Source organism: Hyla sarda, chromosome 5 (assembly GCF_029499605.1).
Source record: "Hyla sarda isolate aHylSar1 chromosome 5, aHylSar1.hap1, whole genome shotgun sequence".
Taxonomy (NCBI): domain Eukaryota; kingdom Metazoa; phylum Chordata; class Amphibia; order Anura; family Hylidae; genus Hyla; species Hyla sarda.
Genome location: NC_079193.1, coordinates 40,208,135 through 40,227,199, shown reverse-complemented (window position 1 = coordinate 40,227,199; position 19,065 = coordinate 40,208,135). Strand labels below are relative to the sequence as shown.

The following is a 19,065-nucleotide window of genomic DNA, read 5'->3' as shown; positions in this document are numbered from 1 at the left end:
ATAATCGCGAATATAGCACTATATATTCGTAATTATGAATATTCTTTTTTTTTTTTTTTTTTTTTTTTTTTCACAGTACACATCACAGTGATCACCCCTCTCTGCTTCCAGCTTGTGTGGTGTAAAGAAGGCTGTAATACTACTGTGTGAGACAGGTGAGCGAATTTTCGCATATGCCAAAATTAGCATATGCTAATTTTCGCATATACAAATTTTTGCATATGTTAATTTTCGCATGCGCGAATTTTCACATATGCGAAAATAAAACGAGAATATTACGAATATGCGAATATTCGCGAATATATGACGAATATTCGTCCATATATTCGCGAATATTCGCGAATTCGAATATGGCCTATGTGCCGCTCAACACTAGTCCTGATCAGCTAGGATGCGAGCGGAGGCCCCCTTACCTTGCTCCGTCACATCCGATCTGGGTTTGATTGCTCCAAGCCTGAGCTACAGGCTTGAGCAATCAAGCCCCTATGTCGCTGATCCATGCAAAGCTATGGCTTTGCAGGGATTAGGGTAAAAGGTCAGTGGCCCTGATTTATCAATCTGTCTTAGACAGAAACTGGAGTGATTTTCCCAAGCAACCTATCACTGCTCAGCTTTCATTTTACCAGAGCTCCCTAAAATATAAAACATGATCTGTGATTGGTTGCTTGGAAAAATCACTCCAGTTTCTGTCTCAGACAGATTGATAAATCAGGGTCAGTGTGTGCACTGCAAAAAAAAGTGGAAAAAAAAGGTATCAAAGGTCATTTAACCCCTTCCCTAATAAAAGTTTGATTCACCCCCCTTTTCCCATAAAAAAAAAACTGTGTAAATAAAAATAAACATATGTGTTATCGCCGCGTGCGTAAATGTCCGAACTATAAAAATATATTGTTAATTAAACCGCACGGTCAATGGCATACGCGCTAAAAAATTCCAAAGTTCAACATAGCGTATTTTTGGTCACTTTTTATATAAAAAAAATGAATAAAAAGCGATCAAAAAGTCTGATCAATGCAAAAATGGTACTGATAAAAACTTCAGAACACGGCACAAAAAATGAGCCCTCATACCGGTTACAGGGGTCAGAAGATGACAATTTTAAATGCATAAATTTTCCTGCATGTAGTTATGATTTTTTTCCAAAGTACGACAATATCCAACCTATATAAGTAGGGTATCATTTTAACCGTATAGACCTACAGAATAAAGATAAGGTGTTATTTTTACCGAAAAATGCACTGCGTAGAAACGGATGCCCCCAAAAGTTACAAAATGAAATTTTTCTTCAATTTTGTTACACAATGAATTTTTTTTCCCATTTCGCCATGGATTTGTTGGTAAAATGACTAATGTCACTGCAAAGCAAAAAATAAGCCATCATATGGAACTTTATGTGCAAAATTGAAAGCGTTATGATTTTTAGAAGGTGATGAGGAAAAAATGAAAATGCAAAAACAGAAAAACGCTGAGTCCTTAAGGGGTTAAATTTAATTTTCAGGCTTAGTAGTGGAAGCTATCTAATAGACGGAATCCATTACTAAGCCAGGGCTTAGCATTAGCCCAAAAAGAAGCTAGCGCTAACCCCCAATTATTAATTCGGTACCCACCGCCACAGGGGTACCGGGAAGAGCCGGTACCAACAGGCCCGGAGCATCAAAAATGGAGCTCCTGGGCCTAGGCCTCAACATGCTGGCATTAGTTAGGCTGGGGAGGCCCAGTAACAATGGTCCTAGCCCACCCTGGTAACGTCAGGCTGTTGCTGCTTGGTTTTTTGTCCTGCGTTTTTTTGGTTTGGAAAAAACGCCTGAAAAAACACCAGTGCAATTTCCTGTGTCTGGCGTTTTTTCATTTGTGTGGAAATTGCCTTTTTGGCCCCTTTGGCGTTTTCTTTTGGTACACTAAATTTGTTGGGTACCAAAAAAAAAAAAGGATGCGGTAGTGATGGAAAAAAAATGTTTTTTATAACTAAATTTTAATAAATTTTTTATAAAGTGTGTGTGTTTCACTTCTTTTTCCTCTCTTTTTTGACATTTTTTAGGTAGTACTACTACTCCCAGCATGGAACACACTGTTCCTTGATGGGTATAGTAGTACCTGTACTAATAGACATATCGTCCGATGCGATCGTCCATAATATAGAAGAGAGGCGGAGCGGCTCTATACAGCGCTCACATCTCTGCACTATACTCCCGCCAGTGATGTGAATTGAACATCACTCATTCATATTTTCTGCCCAGAGTGGTGATTGGCCGGATGGTTGCAGCCAATCACAGCTCTCAGAGGGAAATATGAATGAGTGATGTTCACATCACTGGCCGGAGTATAGAGCAGAGATGCGAGCGCTGTATAGAGCCGCTCCACATCTCTGCAATAGATAGTAGGATCACAGCTGGTGTCAGAAGTGATACCCGCTGTGATCTTTCCTTATCTGCAGGTACTACTACTCCCATCATGGAGCACACTCTGTTCCATGTTGGGAGCTGTAGTATCTGTAGTTAAAGGGTAGCTCCCACCATCCCTTTTTTTTTTCTTTCTGTCCCTGCCTATTGCCCATCTATCCCTAACCACCTCCCTGCCTTTACATTTTTTTTTACTATATTAAAAATGCATTTTTTTCTGCCTGGTAGTGTGCTCACTACCAGGCAGACTTCCCCGGCAGGCATGACGTCATTGATGCCTGCTGGGGGGGCCCGACATCCGCCCTTAGTTCAACTATACAGGGTGCCTCCAGCTGTTTCACCACTACAACTCCCAGCCTGCCCTGACATCTATTGGCTGTCAGGGCATGCTGGGAGTTGTAGTGGGGAAACTACTGTAGGCACCCTGGGGTGAAAACAGTCTCAGCCGCAGCTGCCACAGATCCCGCTCCCCCAGGCCCCGCCGCGCAACACCCCCCACCCTTCTCCCTCCGCCCACCCGAAAAAGACATTCCGCTCCCCCAAACTCCATCACCCCCAGACCCCGCCGTGCAACACCCCCCTCCCTCCGACCGCCCGAGAAGAAGACATTCCGCTCCCCTTATAAGACCTCAGATCAGACTTGCCCATCCGGAGGATCAGCGCAGCAATGAGTGCGCGCGCTGCCTCCGGACAGGGTAACGGGGCGGGTGGGGCCACGTGCGAGGCTAATGGAGCAGCCTGACAGTGGGCAGTGCAGCCCCAGTTATCAGCGTGCTCGCTCTCGCCTGTTTGATTGACAGGCGGGAGCAAGCACCGCAGTGACTGGATTTCGACTCATTGCCAGGCTGAAATGAGTCGAAATCCAGTAGTGACGTCACTGCTGAATGCATTCGGCCACTAGGAGGGCGACCCCTAGTGGCCGAATTTAAAAGTGATTTTAAACTTGTTTATATTAGAGATATGTTGTAGTACTTAAGTACTACAACATATCAATTTTTTTACTTCATGACAGTGCCCATTTAAGGAAAGATCACAGTAGATGTCACTCCTGACACCCGCTGTGATCCTCCTGTATTATGTATAGACAAACACACTACATTTTCATTATTGTCGGCTACATTTTTAGTGCCCTGCCCGCCCACATAAATTGATTCCTGTTTAAAAATTTATAAAAATTTTGTTATAAAAAAGATACATTTCGTTAAATACAATTTTTTCCATCACTACTGTATCTTTTTTTATATATATTTTTTAATGGTACCCTACGAAATGTTATTAAAAAAGGTATCTTCATCCATAAAAACCGCCTGAAGAAGCGCCAAAGTTAAAACCCACATGGCGTTTTTCTTGGCGTGTTTTTACTCCCATAGACTTATATGGGAGAAAAATGCCACGATTTCAGGGGAAAAAACGCCAGTGGCTCAACATGCTGCGATATTGCAAAATCGCCAAGGAGCTGAAAAACGCCAAAACAAGAGTGAAAAAACGCCAAAAGGATTTTTTTTTTAAAATGCCAAACTGAAAAACGGCAAGTCGAAAAAGAATTTTGCGATTTCTCATTTATTTACAGCTAACATCTGGCCGCAGCGTTTTTTTGGCCGAAAAAACACCATGCGGCAGAATTGGCGTTTTTCTTGGCGTTTTTTCACCCCCCAAAAAAAAAAAAACAAGTAGAAACTTAACCTAAGGGAGGAGAAGTGTTTATATTTCCTATTCCTTTTGAATACAATTCTGGCTTTGGCACAAAAACTGCAGTTGCAGTATTCAAAAAAATGCAAAAAAAAAAAAAAAAAAAAACACTGGAAACTTAGCCTTACAGGTGGATGGCGAGTAGAGATGAGCGAACGTACAGTAAATTCGATTCATCATGAACTTCTCGGCTCGGCAGTTGATGATTTATCCTGCATAAATTAGTTCAGCTTTCAGGTGCTCCGGTGGGCTGGAAAAGGTGGATACAGTCCTAGGAGACTCTTTCCTAGGACTGTATCCACCTTTTCCAGCCCACGGGAGCACCTGAAAGCTGAACTCATTTATGCAGGATAAGGCATCAACTGCCGAGCCGAGAAGTTCGTGACGAATCGAATTTACTGTAAGTTCGCTCATCTCTAATGGCGAGAGCCGGATGCTCACCCATAGAGATGCATGGAGAAGGCGTGTCGGCCAGCGCTTTGTGGGGTGGTCAACAAAGCTCCGTACACTAAGCTTGTTACGTTTCCAAAGTTGCCAAAGGGCCCCATACATAATAAATTATAATTCAATTGTTTTCTGCATAAAGGGTTAAGTTCACGTGCATGTCATTCTGTACGCAATGTAAGATTGCACAGTGATATCTAAATCCTGCACTGTAATGCTGTATACATTGTATTTATACTATTACAAGGCTGTGCTCTTACCTGCAGACCTGGGGCTGTTTACATGTGAACTGTCACCAATAGCACAAGGCAGGTCTGTAATCTTCTCTCCTCCCAATGACACTTTCCCAGCATGCTTCACTTCCCTTGATTTAAAGAGGAAACATCTTAAAGGGGCAACACTGCTGCTGGGCTGCAGACGCCCAACCAGGATGCACCCAGCGAGAAGCACGATCTGCTATTATGTTTCAAGGACTGGACAATGACTACAGCAGAGGCAGACGTTGGCTGTCCGGGCATGCTGGGAGTTGTAGTTGTGCAAAATCTTGAGGTCCACAGTTTGGAAGTCACTAGAAAGACAGCTATCCTTCCTGAGAGAAGCTGTTGATCAAAATTGTCTAAGGCCGGGTTCACACCACGTTTTTGCAATACAGTTCCCGTATACGTTTTCAATATGAAATCTGTACGGAACCATATTGAAACCCGTATGCACTGACTCTCCATTGAAACCATACGCCAAAAGATGCATCAGGTTGTGTCCGTTTTGCATCCTGTAAGGTTTTGTCCGTTTTTTTCCCGTACCCAAAACTGTAGCCTATCACGGTTTTTGGTCCGGGTGAAAAACCGTATTGAAACATATACGTTTTTTTTAAAATGGGAACCGTATAGAACCATATGTGCGTACGGTTCCATCAGGTTTTCACCATACAGTTTTTTTTACTTTGCAAAGTTTTTTTCTTGGAATTTCAATCAAACAAGTGAAACTTTATTCATAATGGAGTGAAACGTTTCTCAAAAACGGATGCAAACGGACATTCTTTTTCAAACCGTATAAGGGTTAAAATTTTTACAAACTTTTTGATACAGTTTAGTCCAGTTTTGAGGAAAACATTTTCATCAAAAACCTGATATGGGAACTGTATTGCAAAAACGTGGTGTGAACCCAGCCTAAGGCAGTGTTTCCCAACCAGGGTGCCTCCAGCTGTTGCAAAACTGCAACTCCCAGCATGCCCGGACAGCCTTAGTCCATACATTTAGCTGTGCATAGTACTGTAGCTCATACAGTTCATTGTCCTAATCTGGGAAGATTACAGATCAGCACAAACATAGGCCAGTTGTCTACAAATTGTGGACCTCCAGCTGTAGCAAAACTACAACTCCCAGCATGCCCGGACAGCCAACGGCTGTCCGGGCATGCTGGGAGTTGTAGTTTTGCAACAGCTGGAGGTTCAAAGTTTGGATAAACATTATATGGGTGAAAATTTTACATACATGGTAGCTACCTATAGGTGGCACTAGAGGAGAATGAGTTTGCATAATTATTTCCCATGTAGCATTGCATGTAATACTCCATACATGGCTGGATCACCTCAATGAGCACCAGTATCACCCCCAGAGCTAGACAGAGGGGCATAAGCTGCTGCCAGACTCCACTAACTTTCTGGCCAGGGAATCTTTGGGGCTACCCCATACACTTTATATCTATGTAGGAAAAAATCTGATACAGGGTGTGATTTCTAGTGCAGGGGGTGCGGTGGTTGTCCTGTTTGTGCGGGAGCACCAGCTGAAAGGACTGAAGCCCGACCTGTGGAAGCCAAAGACTATCTACAAGCTCATCCGAGCTAAGGAGTTGGGGCTCTATCCCCGAGGCTACAGCAGAGACTGTTTGGGCCAACGTGGCTAACCAATGGACATATGGACTTGTCGTGGATGGCCGTTAGGTCGTTCATGTATGCCCGCGACCTGGACAGAACCCAGTACTGCCCCCCAGTGCCCCTTCGTGGAGGAAACATCTTTGCACATCTTTTGGCAGTGTCCCTTTGCACAAGGTCTGTTGGACGCCCTGGAACCTGAACTCAGAGACTCAGTAACCAGGAACTGCCTCTCGTACCATTCGGTGCTTTACGGTCTGTTCCCTAGGACCTATGAAATGGAGGCCATCCAGGAGGCCTGGCACCTTATGAACTGTTTTAAATGGGTACTCCAGTGGGGGGAAAAAAATTCTAAAATCAACTGGTGCCAGAAAGGTAAATAGATTTGTAAATCACTTCTATTTAAAAATCTTAATCCTTCCAGTACTTATCAGCTGCTGGATACTACAGAGGAAGTTCTTTTTTTTATTTTTTTATTTTCTGTCTGACCACAGTGCTCTCTGCTGACACCTCTGTCCATGTCAGGAACTGTCCAGAGTAGGAGAAAATCTCCACAGCAAACCTCTCCTGTTCCTGACATGGACAGAGGTGTCAGCAGAGAGTCAGATAGAAAAGAACAGCTCAACTTCCTCTGTAGTATACAGCAGCTGATAAGTACTGAAAGGATTAAGAAAATCTGTTTGCAATTTACAAATCTGTTTAACTTCCTGACACCACGCTGTTTGGCCTTCCTGGAACTGCCTTGTGATCAACAGGGAGAACATGTCCGTCCGGGACTGCCGCAGGTTCATCCGAAGCCTGCTGAGAGACTATGCCATCTTGGACAGCCTGGTCGTCGATGAAGAAGAGGAGTGAAGACCCCTCTCCTTCCTCATGTCCCCCTGAAGTTATTGTCCTGTAGTTTCGGTCCTGTGATCCGCCCCCTCCCCATAGACTCCCATGCCCCCCCCCCCCGCCCCACATCCCTCTCTTACAGGATTGAGCGGAGTGTTAGAGCAGAATGCCCTGCGATGTTTAGCTCCTTTGCAGTGTATTGTACTATCATGCTATGTGTGATTGTAATTTGTTGTATGACTTGTAATGGCTGCACGATCAATAAAGGGGGTGCAGGGGCAGCACATAAATCAGACCTTCAAAAACACCAATGGTAAACGTCATGCACCCAACCCCTTCCTTATTAGACCTTGCATTAGTTATTATGGAGTGTATTAGTTTTTTAACTCCTTTGGGCCCCTGTAAGGGAATTATCGGGTCAGCGCCAGCAGCCGATCACCAGCGGGTTCTGAAGAGTTGGTTCCGGCAATGTGATTGAATGAAAAATATATATATATATCTGGGATTCCTTGTGCAGCCGTGTACAACTACCAGATTGTCAGTCAGGATTTACTAATATTCTTTTCCAAGAGATTTTCACGTTAGCTTTATAAAAGCCGTCTTTACAGCTCTTCCCCGCCGGTTCTTCAGAAACAGCAGCATAATGCAGATTATTGATTTGCGTAAGAACGGCTTTGGCTAAAGCGCTATAAATCTGCGTGCAGGATCCACTCACAGACACTTGAGATCAATATTTTGGCTGAAAATGAATTTACTATGAAAATAATGCTTACATATATTACTCACTAGGTCATGCAGATGCTTTATATGTTTTTTTATGTGTCTAGCTTCTGTATTTAGCAAATCCCTCTGTTCTGCTCACGCATTCTGACATCTGCTGCTCAGGAAGGGGTGTTTCCAAGGCATTCACTTCCTCCCTGAGTTTTCTGTGCTGGGTCACTGCAGGCTGCTTTGTCCTAGCCTTTGCTTCAGCTGGGACAAAGATGATTCTGCAGCCAGACAGGATGATGATGTGGATGCTATGGGGACCCCTAGTGGTCTTCTGTTTTAAGCCATAATTTCTATAAAAAGGAGATAACATTTTTATGTAGTATGTTAGAAAGGTTAATGTTTTGCAAAGATGTACAACATATCAAAAGTTTCTGATTCTGATAGTGACCATTTAAGGAGTACCTCTATTTGTGCAGAAGATATGTTGAAAAATATCGGGGCTGCTTCTGGAGACTGTTGCAGTCTGGAGACTGAGTTGCTGAAAGTCCCATAGACCTGTATGGGACTTCCTGCAACTCCATCACTAGGTTCGCCATAGTCTGCAAGCAAGTCACAGGATCTAAAGCGGGCCCAATATTTACTGACATATCCTGCCATCAGGAACATGATTAGAGTTGCCCTTTAATTTAATACAGGGAAACAACGGAAACAACATAGACGCAAATAAAGAAGTGACAGGTATTATACAGTATGTACTGTGCACAGCGGGGTAATAGAACCAATAGGGGGCAGAATGCTTCATGTACACTGAGATTCACGTCAATGGCTGGTATAATGCATTTAGATCTTTTCAAAGTTGCTGGAATACCTGAGCTGAACAGGAGGTGTCCTCAGTCTCCCAGGCTTAGTAGGTGATATATTAATGAATAGTAGTAGTTGGCATATAACCTGTACTGACAATGTTTTTTGCATACAGCAAAATTAAATGGACTGTAACAGAACAAGGTTTCCTGTTTTTTGGAACATGGAGTGCATGTATAACCAACATCTTATTTACTAATTAAGGGTGTACTTGTGGTGACCCAGTCCTGAATATAGCATACTGCCCATCCTGTGTGGCAGATGTTGCTTTCAGTGTCCGTCTTGGGCCCACACTACTCAGGACTCTATATCTACTAATGTTATGTTATGGTTAATTCATTGTCATTTTCTGTGTACCTGCTAAGTCATAACCCGGCACCCAGGTGAATGACAAGCCTAGCGGTAAGCACTAAAATCTCAGGGATTCGATTCAAGTCAAGTCAGTTATACAAGTCATTAAAGTCAAGCATGGGTTGCCATACAGCAAGTCAGTCATACACAGAACTGTATCTATAACAAGGTGGCATCCTCTACGTTTAGAGGTGCGGTGGCCCGGTACAGGAGTTGTACCCCTGTACCCTGGCTGCCCCGTCAGGCAGCTGCCTGCAGTGTCCCCTGGGCCCCCCTGCACCTGTTCACCTTGTACGGTTATCTTTATGCTGTGTATTGTATCTAAAATTGTTATGCCTTTAAGAACCATTGACGAATGATTAACCAGTGTCATGTCATTGTAACTAGTCCTGGGCGCGAATATTCGCATTTCAAATTTTTATCGCAAATAAAGCAAATTCACGAATTCGCAAATATTGCAAATATATTCGCTATATATTCGAAATTCCGAATCACTTTTTTCCGCATATGCGCATATTCCTTCTTTTCACTTGTAGGCTAATTAGAATGATGCAAATACACTTGTCAGAGGTTATCAACAACATCCCTAGCAACCAATAGTAAAGTTGCCCACCCCCTCACTGTTTTCTTGTGTGTGTGTGTATAAGCATGTGTGTGTGGATATATAAGTGTGTGTACATATGTGTATGTCTATGTACTGTGCCTGTGTGTGTGTTACTTCTGTGGATGACTATATGTAAAGTGCATGTGTGTATCTATACCAGTGTTTCCCAACCAGGGTGCCTCCAGTTGTTGCAAAACTACAACTCCCAGCATGCCCAGACAGCCAAAGGCTGTCTGGGCATGCTGGGAGTTGTAGTTTTGCAACCTCTGTAGGAATCCTGGTTGGGAAACACTGATCTATTCTATCTGTGTGTGTATGAAGCATGTATGTGTGTAATGTGTACAGTGTGTGTGTATGATGCATGTACAGTATGTTATGTGTACAGTATGTGTGTATGATGCATGTACAGTATGTAATGTGTACAGTGTGTGTATGATGCATGTACAGTATGTAATGTGTACAGTGTGTGTATGATGCATGTACAGTATGTAATGTGTACAGTGTGTGTGTATGATGCATGTACAATATGTAATGTGTGCAGTGTGTGTGTATGATGCATGTACAGTATGTAATGTGTACAGTGTGTGTATGATGCATGTACAGTATGTAATGTGTACAGTATGTGTGTGTATGATGCATGTACAGTATGTAATGTGTACATTGTGTGTATGATGCATGTACAGTATGTAATGTGTACAGTATGTGTGTGTGTGTATGATGCATATACAGTATGTAATGTGTACAGTGTGTGTGTATGAAGCATGTATAGTATGTTATGTGTACAGTGTGTGTGTGTGTGTATGATGCATGTACAGTATGTAATGTGTACAGTATGTGTGTGTATGATTCATGTACAGTATGTAATGTGTGCAGTATGTGTGTATGATTCATGTACAGTATGTAATGTGTACAGTATGTAATGTGTACTGTGTGTGTGTGTGATGCATGTACAGTATGTAATGTGTACAGTGTGTATGATGCATGTACAGTATGTAATGTGTACAGTATGTGTGTATGATGCATGTACAGTATGTAATGTGTACAGTGTGTGTATGATGCATGTATAGTATGTAATGTGTACAGTATGTGTGTATGATGCATGTACAGTATGTAATGTGTACAGTATGTGTGTGTATAATTCATGTACAGTATTTAATGTGTACAGTGTGTGTGTATGATGCATGTACAGTATGTAATGTGTACTGTGTGTGTTTGATGCATGTATAGTATGTAATGTGTAAAGTATGTGTGTATGATGCATGTACAGTATGTAATGTGTACAGTATGTGTGTGTATGATTCATGTACAGTATGTAATGTGTACTGTGTGTGTATGATGCATGTACAGTATGTAATGTGTACTGTGTGTATGATGCATGTACAGTATGTAATGTGTACAGTGTGTGTGTGTATGATGCATGTATAGCATGTAATGTGTACAGTATGTGTGTATGGTGTATGTACAGTATGTAATGTGTACAGTATGTGTGCATCATCATGTACAGTATGTAATGTGTACAGTGTGTGTATGATGCATGTACAGTATGTAATGTGTACAGTGTGTGTGTGTGTGTATAGCATGTAATGTGTACAGTATGTGTGTGTATGATGTATGTACAGTATGTAATGTGTACAGTATGTGTGTGTATCATCATGTACAGTATGTAATGTGTACAGTATGTGTGTACGATGCATGTACAGTATGTAATGTGTACAGTATGTTGTGTGTATGGTGCATGTACAGTATGTAATGTGTATAGTGTGTGTATGATGCATGTTCAGTATGTAATGTGTACAGTGTGTGTGTGTATGATGCATGTACAGTATGTAATGTTTACAGTATGTGTGTGTATGATGCATGTACAGTATGTAATGTGTACAGTGTGTTGCATGTGTGTATGAAGCATGCATGTACAGTATGTAATGTGTACAGTGTGTGTGTATGATGCATGTACAGTATGTAATGTGTACTGTGTGTGTTTGATGCATGTATAGTATGTAATGTGTAAAGTATGTGTGTATGATGCATGTACAGTATGTAATGTGTACAGTATGTGTGTGTATGATTCATGTACAGTATGTAATGTGTACTGTGTGTGTATGATGCATGTACAGTATGTAATGTGTACTGTGTGTATGATGCATGTACAGTATGTAATGTGTACAGTGTGTGTGTGTATGATGCATGTATAGCATGTAATGTGTACAGTATGTGTGTATGATGTATGTACAGTATGTAATGTGTACAGTATGTGTGTGCATCATCATGTACAGTATGTAATGTGTACAGTGTGTGTATGATGCATGTACAGTATGTAATGTGTACAGTGTGTGTGTGTGTGTGTATAGCATGTAATGTGTACAGTATGTGTGTGTATGATGTATGTACAGTATGTAATGTGTACAGTATGTGTGTGTATCATCATGTACAGTATGTAATGTGTACAGTATGTGTGTACGATGCATGTACAGTATGTAATGTGTACAGTATGTTGTGTGTATGGTGCATGTACAGTATGTAATGTGTATAGTGTGTGTATGATGCATGTTCAGTATGTAATGTGTACAGTGTGTGTGTGTGTATGATGCATGTACAGTATGTAATGTTTACAGTATGTGTGTGTATGATGCATGTACAGTATGTAATGTGTACAGTGTGTTGCATGTGTGTATGAAGCATGCATGTACAGTATGTAATGTGTACAGTGTGTGTGTATGATGCATGTACAGTATGTAATGTGTACTGTGTGTGTATGATGCATGTATAGTATGTAATGTGTAAAGTATGTGTGTATGATGCATGTACAGTATGTAATGTGTACAGTATGTGTGTGTATGATTCATGTACAGTATGTAATGTGTACTGTGTGTGTATGATGCATGTACAGTATGTAATGTGTACTGTGTGTATGATGCATGTACAGTATGTAATGTGTACAGTGTGTGTGTGTATGATGCATGTATAGCATGTAATGTGTACAGTATGTGTGTGTATGATGTATGTACAGTATGTAATGTGTACAGTATGTGTGTGCATCATCATGTACAGTATGTAATGTGTACAGTGTGTGTGTATGATGCATGTACAGTATGTAATGTGTACAGTGTGTGTGTGTGTGTATAGCATGTAATGTGTACAGTATGTGTGTGTATGATGTATGTACAGTATGTAATGTGTACAGTATGTGTGTGTATCATCATGTACAGTATGTAATGTGTACAGTATGTGTGTACGATGCATGTACAGTATGTAATGTGTACAGTATGTTGTGTGTGTATGGTGCATGTACAGTATGTAATGTGTATAGTGTGTGTATGATGCATGTTCAGTATGTAATGTGTACAGTGTGTGTGTGTATGATGCATGTACAGTATGTAATGTTTACAGTATGTGTGTGTATGATGCATGTACAGTATGTAATGTGTACAGTGTGTTGTATGTGTGTATGAAGCATGCATGTACAGTATGTAATGTGTACAGTGTGTGTGTGTATGATGCATGTACAGTATGTAATGTGTACATTATGTGTGTATGATGCATGTACAGTATGTAATGTGTACAGTGTGTTGTGTGTGTGTATGAAGCATGCATGTACAGTATGTAATGTGTACAGTGTGTTGTGTGTGAAGCATGCATGTACAGTATGTAATGTATAAAGTATGGTGTGTGTGTATGAAGCATGCATGTACAGTATGTAATGTGTACAGTGTGCTGTGTGTGTATATAATGCATGCAGTGGCAGATCCAGGGGGGGGGGAAACGGGGCAATTGCCCCGTCCCGTGCGTGCGCCCATTGGAAAGCAACGCGGAGGAGCGGAGCAGCGAACAGGACATGCGCTGGCCAGCATGGTAAGTGACCAGCGGCACATCAGCTTCAGTGCTCTGACCACCGCTCCTCCAGTCCCGAGACCTACTGCTATGGTGGCCGGACAAAAGGAGCAGTGGTCAGAACACTGAAGTAGAGCAGTAAACAGGCATGCAGCCTCCAGCCATACACTGTATGGCTGGAGGCTGTATGTCTGTGGGGGAACATACTACACCTAATCTGGGGGGACTATACTGCACCTAATGTGGGGGAACTATACTGCACCTAATGTGGGGTAAACTATACTGCCAACCTAATGTGGAGAACTATACTGCACCTAATGTGGGGTAAACTATACTGCCAACCTAATGTGGAGAACCATACTGCACCTAATGTGGAGAACTATACTGCACCTAATGTGGGGGACTATACTAATGTTGAGACCTATACTGCACCTAATGTGGGGAACTATACTGCACCTAATGTGGGGAGAACTATACTGCACCTAATATGGGGAGAACTATACTGAACCTAATGTGGGGAGAACTATACTGCACCTAATGTGGGGAGAACTATACTGCACCTAATGTGGGGGGACTATACTGCACCTAATGTGGGGAGAACTATACTGCACCTAATGTGGGGGAACTATACTGCACCTAATGTGGAGAACTATACTGCACCTAATGTTGGGAACTATACTGCACCTAATGTGGGGAACTATACTGCACCTAATGTGGGGAACTATATTGCACCTAATGTGGGGAACTATACTGCCTAATGTGGGGGAACTATACTGCACCTAATGTGGGGGAACAATGCTAGCCTAATGTGGGGAGAACTCTGCTGCACCTAATGTGGGGGGAACTCTGCTGCACCTAATGTGGGTGGAACTCTGCTGCACCTAATGTGGGGGGAACTGTGCCGCACCTAACGTGGGGGGAACTGTGCCGCACCTAACGTGGGGGGAACTGTGCCACACCTAACGTGGCGGGAACTGTGCCACACCTAACGTGGGGGAACTGTGCCGCACCTAACGTGGGGGGAACTGTGCCGCACCTAACGTGGGGGAACTGTGCTGCACCTAATGTGGGGGCCTCGTATCGATGTTCGCTCACGTCGCGCTCCCAGCATTCAAGGGCCGGCGATACTACGTCCTGACACCGGCCCTAGAGCGTGATGTGCGTGAACATCAAGGGGGGGCCTCCATGTCCATTTTGCTTGGGGCCCCCAAATTCCTTCAAACGGCACTGGTCCTAGGTGTAAGTCTGGAGTCCAAAAGAGGCCTGAAGTCAGTCAAGCAGCCACAGATCCTAAAGTCCAGTACCCCACAGGTCAAGTCAAAGCCTGGTAAGCTACAGAAGGGGTGAAGTCAGTCATAGTCTGTCATTGTCAAGTCAGTCCAAGTCAATCTGTCTTCAGTCAGCGTGGTTCTGCAGCATATTGTCCAAGTCCACCATAAGTCCCAGCAAGCCCGTAGGTCTCTGAAGTCACTGGTAACCTCTGTGGGCCTAGACAAGCTTTATAGACTGTTACATCTGTCTGACTCAGTAAAGCTGCCGTTGTTCCCTAACTTGGCATCGGAGTCATTATTTGCCCCCGTGCCTTGCCCAGGATCCAGTGGTATTCCTTTGGGTGGTGTAGAGGATAAACCATGCCCTGGCATCACAAACACAAGGGGTTAATGCCATCTGCCCCTAGGGTAATTCCATCTGCCCTCATCACACCCTCACCACAGAGGAAAGAAGGTTTCTACACCAGCACAGACGGGGGTTCTTTACTGTAAGAGCAGTGAGACTGTGGAATTCTCTCCCAGAGGAGGTGGTCATGGTGAACTCGGTAAAAGAGTTCAAAAGGGGTCTGGATGCATTTTTGGAGAGTAATAATATCGCTGGTTATGTGTACTAGATTTATAGGGACAGATTGTTGATCCAGGGATTTATTCTGATGCCATATTTGGAGTCGGGAAGGAATTTTTACCTCTAGTATGAAGGTTTTTTCCCTTCCTCTGGATCAACTCAGTAGGGACTCAGCAGGGATACAGGATGAACTTGATGGACTCTGGTATTTTTTCAACCTTATGAACTATGTTACTATGTTACAGCACAATCAACTACAAGTCCCAGCAAGCTGATAAGCTTCCAAGGTTCACCCTGCACCTCTCTTTATACCAATCTGAGCTGTAACGGATTTTATCATCTATCCTTCCTCAGTAAAGTCAGTTTTTCCATAACCTTGCGGTGGAGTACTTATTGCCCCGTGCCTGGCCCAGGAGAAGCTGGCTCAACCCTGGGTGCTAAATAGGCTAACCATGCCCTGGCATCACGAAAAGATTAATTTGCACATTACCCTCATACGACACCACATACTCACATGTACAGTATACTGCGCAGTATTTGAAACCGTGTTCAGTCATTTAGGTTACATTGAAATCTGCAGCTTCAAATCCTGCAAATCAAATATGCGCAGTATACTGTATGTGTGAATACACCCTTAAACCAGAAAGTGAGACACATTTTTTGTTTTTGTTTCTATTTTCTGACTATTTTTATTATTTTTAGTACATTATTATTGGGGCAGCCATCTTACCAAAGCTGATTTCCACAGCGCTTGGTGATATACTTTTCAGCAATTCCCATAACACAATAGACTGGCGCAGACCGTATTCACTAGAATGGGAACAATTTTTGGGCATGCTCTCTGACAACATATCGGGCCTAATGGCCAGAATCAGAACTGCCATGATTTCAGGATTACTTTATAATATATATGTTATATATGTCAAATGGAGATTAAAAAAATTCAGGATTTTATTCATGATTTCCGAAATTTATTTTTTATATAGATATTTTTTTCGAAGATAAAGGTGATTTATTGTGTACAAAAAGTAAGCATCCAAAATAGCTCTTTTTGTTTGGAATAGATTACTTTTTTTGCACTTAGCTATAGAGATTAAAAAAAATATATATATTGATGGATACATATGAGATAGAAAAATAGATAGGAAATAGATTGATAGATAGGTAAACATAAAGAGGGACATTAATCAATGTTGGTGTAGTTAGATGTTTTTTGTAGATCGTTTTGGTTGGTCTAAATTTGGTGCAATTGTACCAAATTTACCATGCTTGTGCAAGCCACATGATAAGTTTTGTGCAAAGTTCTAAATCTCCACACAGTTCTATTTGTACACCTGAGCTGCACCTCACAGGGATTTTGTTCTATTGCTTTGAGGCTTGGATTCCATTGAGGTTTTTTGTCCACCAGCAAAAACGCCAGAAAAACTGTCACCGATTTTTCTTCCGTTTTTTTCTTGCATTTTTCCTGCTGTGAGGAAACAGTCATTTTTGTATCCTGTGGCAATTATTTCAATGCCTTAAGGTACCACTCCATGGGTCAGATGCAGAGCGCCCAGCCCCGCCCGGCAGGTGTAAGGAGGTGAGGAGTGATGTATAGTATATACATATACAGGGTGCAGAGCATCACTACTTAAGTCCGCCGGCTGTATGGTATATACATATACAGGGTGCAGAGCATCACTACTTACCTCCGCCGGCTGTATAGTGTAGGTATAGTGTACCTGTGTATACTATACAGGAGCCCAGCAAGGAAAGAGTTAACCCACGCTGCTGCTGAGCAGTTCTGGGTTAAATCTTTGTGCGCTATCCTGTATATACAGCCGTCTATAGATGACTGCATATACAGGATACAGTAGGCAGATGTCAACATTTGGAGGCTCCCTGTTTAGGAACATAATGCAGTATGGGCGCACTCCCCAGGGCAAAGCGCAAAAATGGACTAACCTTTTTTTGTATTTTTTTCTTCTCAATTCAGATACGTGAATGCATTTTTTAATGTCAATAAAAGGGTTGGCGAGGGCTGTGGGGGATTGTTTTTTTTAAATAAAAAGAAAATTTCATTGTGTCGTGTTTTTTTATAGTTGAATTTTCTGGCTTAGTAGTGGATGCCATCTTGTAGACGGGATCCATTACTAAGCCAGGGCTTAGTGTTAGCCCCAAAAACAGCTTCCGCTAACCCCAATTATTACCCCGGTACCGGGGTGCCTGGAAGAGCTTGTACCAACAGGCCCAAAGCATCAAAAATGGTGCTCCTGGGCCTAGGCGGTAACAGGCTGGCGTTATTTAGGCTGGAGAGAGCCAGTAACAATGGTCCTATCCCACCCTGGTAATGTCAGGCTGTTGCTGCTTTGCTGGTATCTGGCTGATACTGAAAATATGGTGAACCACACACGTATTTTATTTATTTATTTTTAAAAAAACTTTTTAAAAAAATGCATAGGGTTCCCCTATTTTCAGTATCAGCCAGATACTCCCCCACAGCCCTCATTAACCCTTTTATTTCAATTAAAAACACGCTGGTCACTGTCCCCCTATCGAGAGCGTACATACTGCAGTGTGTTCCTGAACAATTCCCATCATGGGGGGGGGGGGGGGCTGTAGTTAAGCAACAGCTGGAGTCTCCCTGTTTGGGAGCACACTGCCAGAAAGGCTCTGTTCCCATTATGCAAAATGCATAATGAGAACAGAGCCATACTTATCATTCTGGCTTCAGGCCTGGACTGTGTAGTTCTGACCCTAATTACATCATCACTAGGTGGGAGGAGCAGAAAAGGAAGCAGGGGTCTCAGGAGTGAGACCCCTTTCGATCTATCCCTCTGCCCTTGGACTACTACTCCCATCATGGGACAGAGTATGTTGAGGGTTGGCACTTGCACATCCCCCGGCTGCTGAACTTTTTGGTACTTTTAGGACTACTACTCCTATCATGGACAGACTCCGTCCATGATGGGAGTTATAGTCCAGTCGCTGAGGGGCAGATCGCAGCGGGTCATTCTCCTGAGACCCGCTGCCGAGAGACAGAAACTCTGATTGGTAGTTCCCGTCTCCCAGCGGCGGGGATTATGAATTATGACAGCGTATACAGTATTCCCCGCCTAGAGTCGGTGGGGAGCGCAGTGGAGCAGCATGTGCCTCCTGCTTGTTAAGTTAATAAATGCGGATCACAGCGGGTCTCAAGAGAATGACCCGCTGCGATCTGCCCCTCAGCCCCTGGACTATAACTCAGATCATGGACAGAGTCTGTCCATTATGGGAGTTGTAGTTCCAAAAGTCCCAAAAGTGTCCCGCAGCCGGGGGATGTGCAAGTGCCATCCCTCAGTGCTGCGATACTACAACTACTAACATCATGGGACATACTGTGTCCCATGATGGGAGTAGTTGTAGTTTAGCATCCCCTGGCACCAAACAATAGACAACTTTGAAAGATGTTCTACCAAAAATTGTCCAAAATTTGCAGGGACTTTTAGAACATTAAAGTGAATGATAAATTTCCCCCAAAGTGAGGTATATAGAGATGAGATAGATAGACAGATAGATATGAGATAGATAGATAGATAGATAGATAGGTAGATAGATAGGTAGATAGATATGAGATAGAAAGATATTAGATAGATAGATAGATAGAATATAGATAGGTA

At 42.7% G+C, this 19,065-nt stretch overlaps 1 protein-coding gene across 6 annotated transcripts in view; it reads right to left on the bottom strand.

The window, feature by feature from the left end:
* THNSL1 (threonine synthase like 1) overlaps nucleotides 1–19,065 on the bottom strand; it is a 64,909-nt gene that overhangs the window by 9,419 nt on the left and 36,425 nt on the right. For 2 of the 6 annotated variants that reach the window (XM_056519312.1, XM_056519314.1), the window contains one exon: nucleotides 4,793–4,896. The exons of 2 other annotated variants lie outside the window; for them this stretch is intronic. Coding sequence is in view for 1 of the 4 variants with exons in the window: in XM_056519311.1 (XP_056375286.1) it covers nucleotide 8,023 (1 nt within the window). In the remaining 3 variants the exon portion in view is untranslated. Of the gene's footprint in view, nucleotides 1–4,792; nucleotides 4,897–8,022; nucleotides 8,298–19,065 lie in introns of all 6 variants that reach the window. 2 more of the 6 variants (XM_056519313.1, XM_056519311.1) reach the window with 2 other exon arrangements.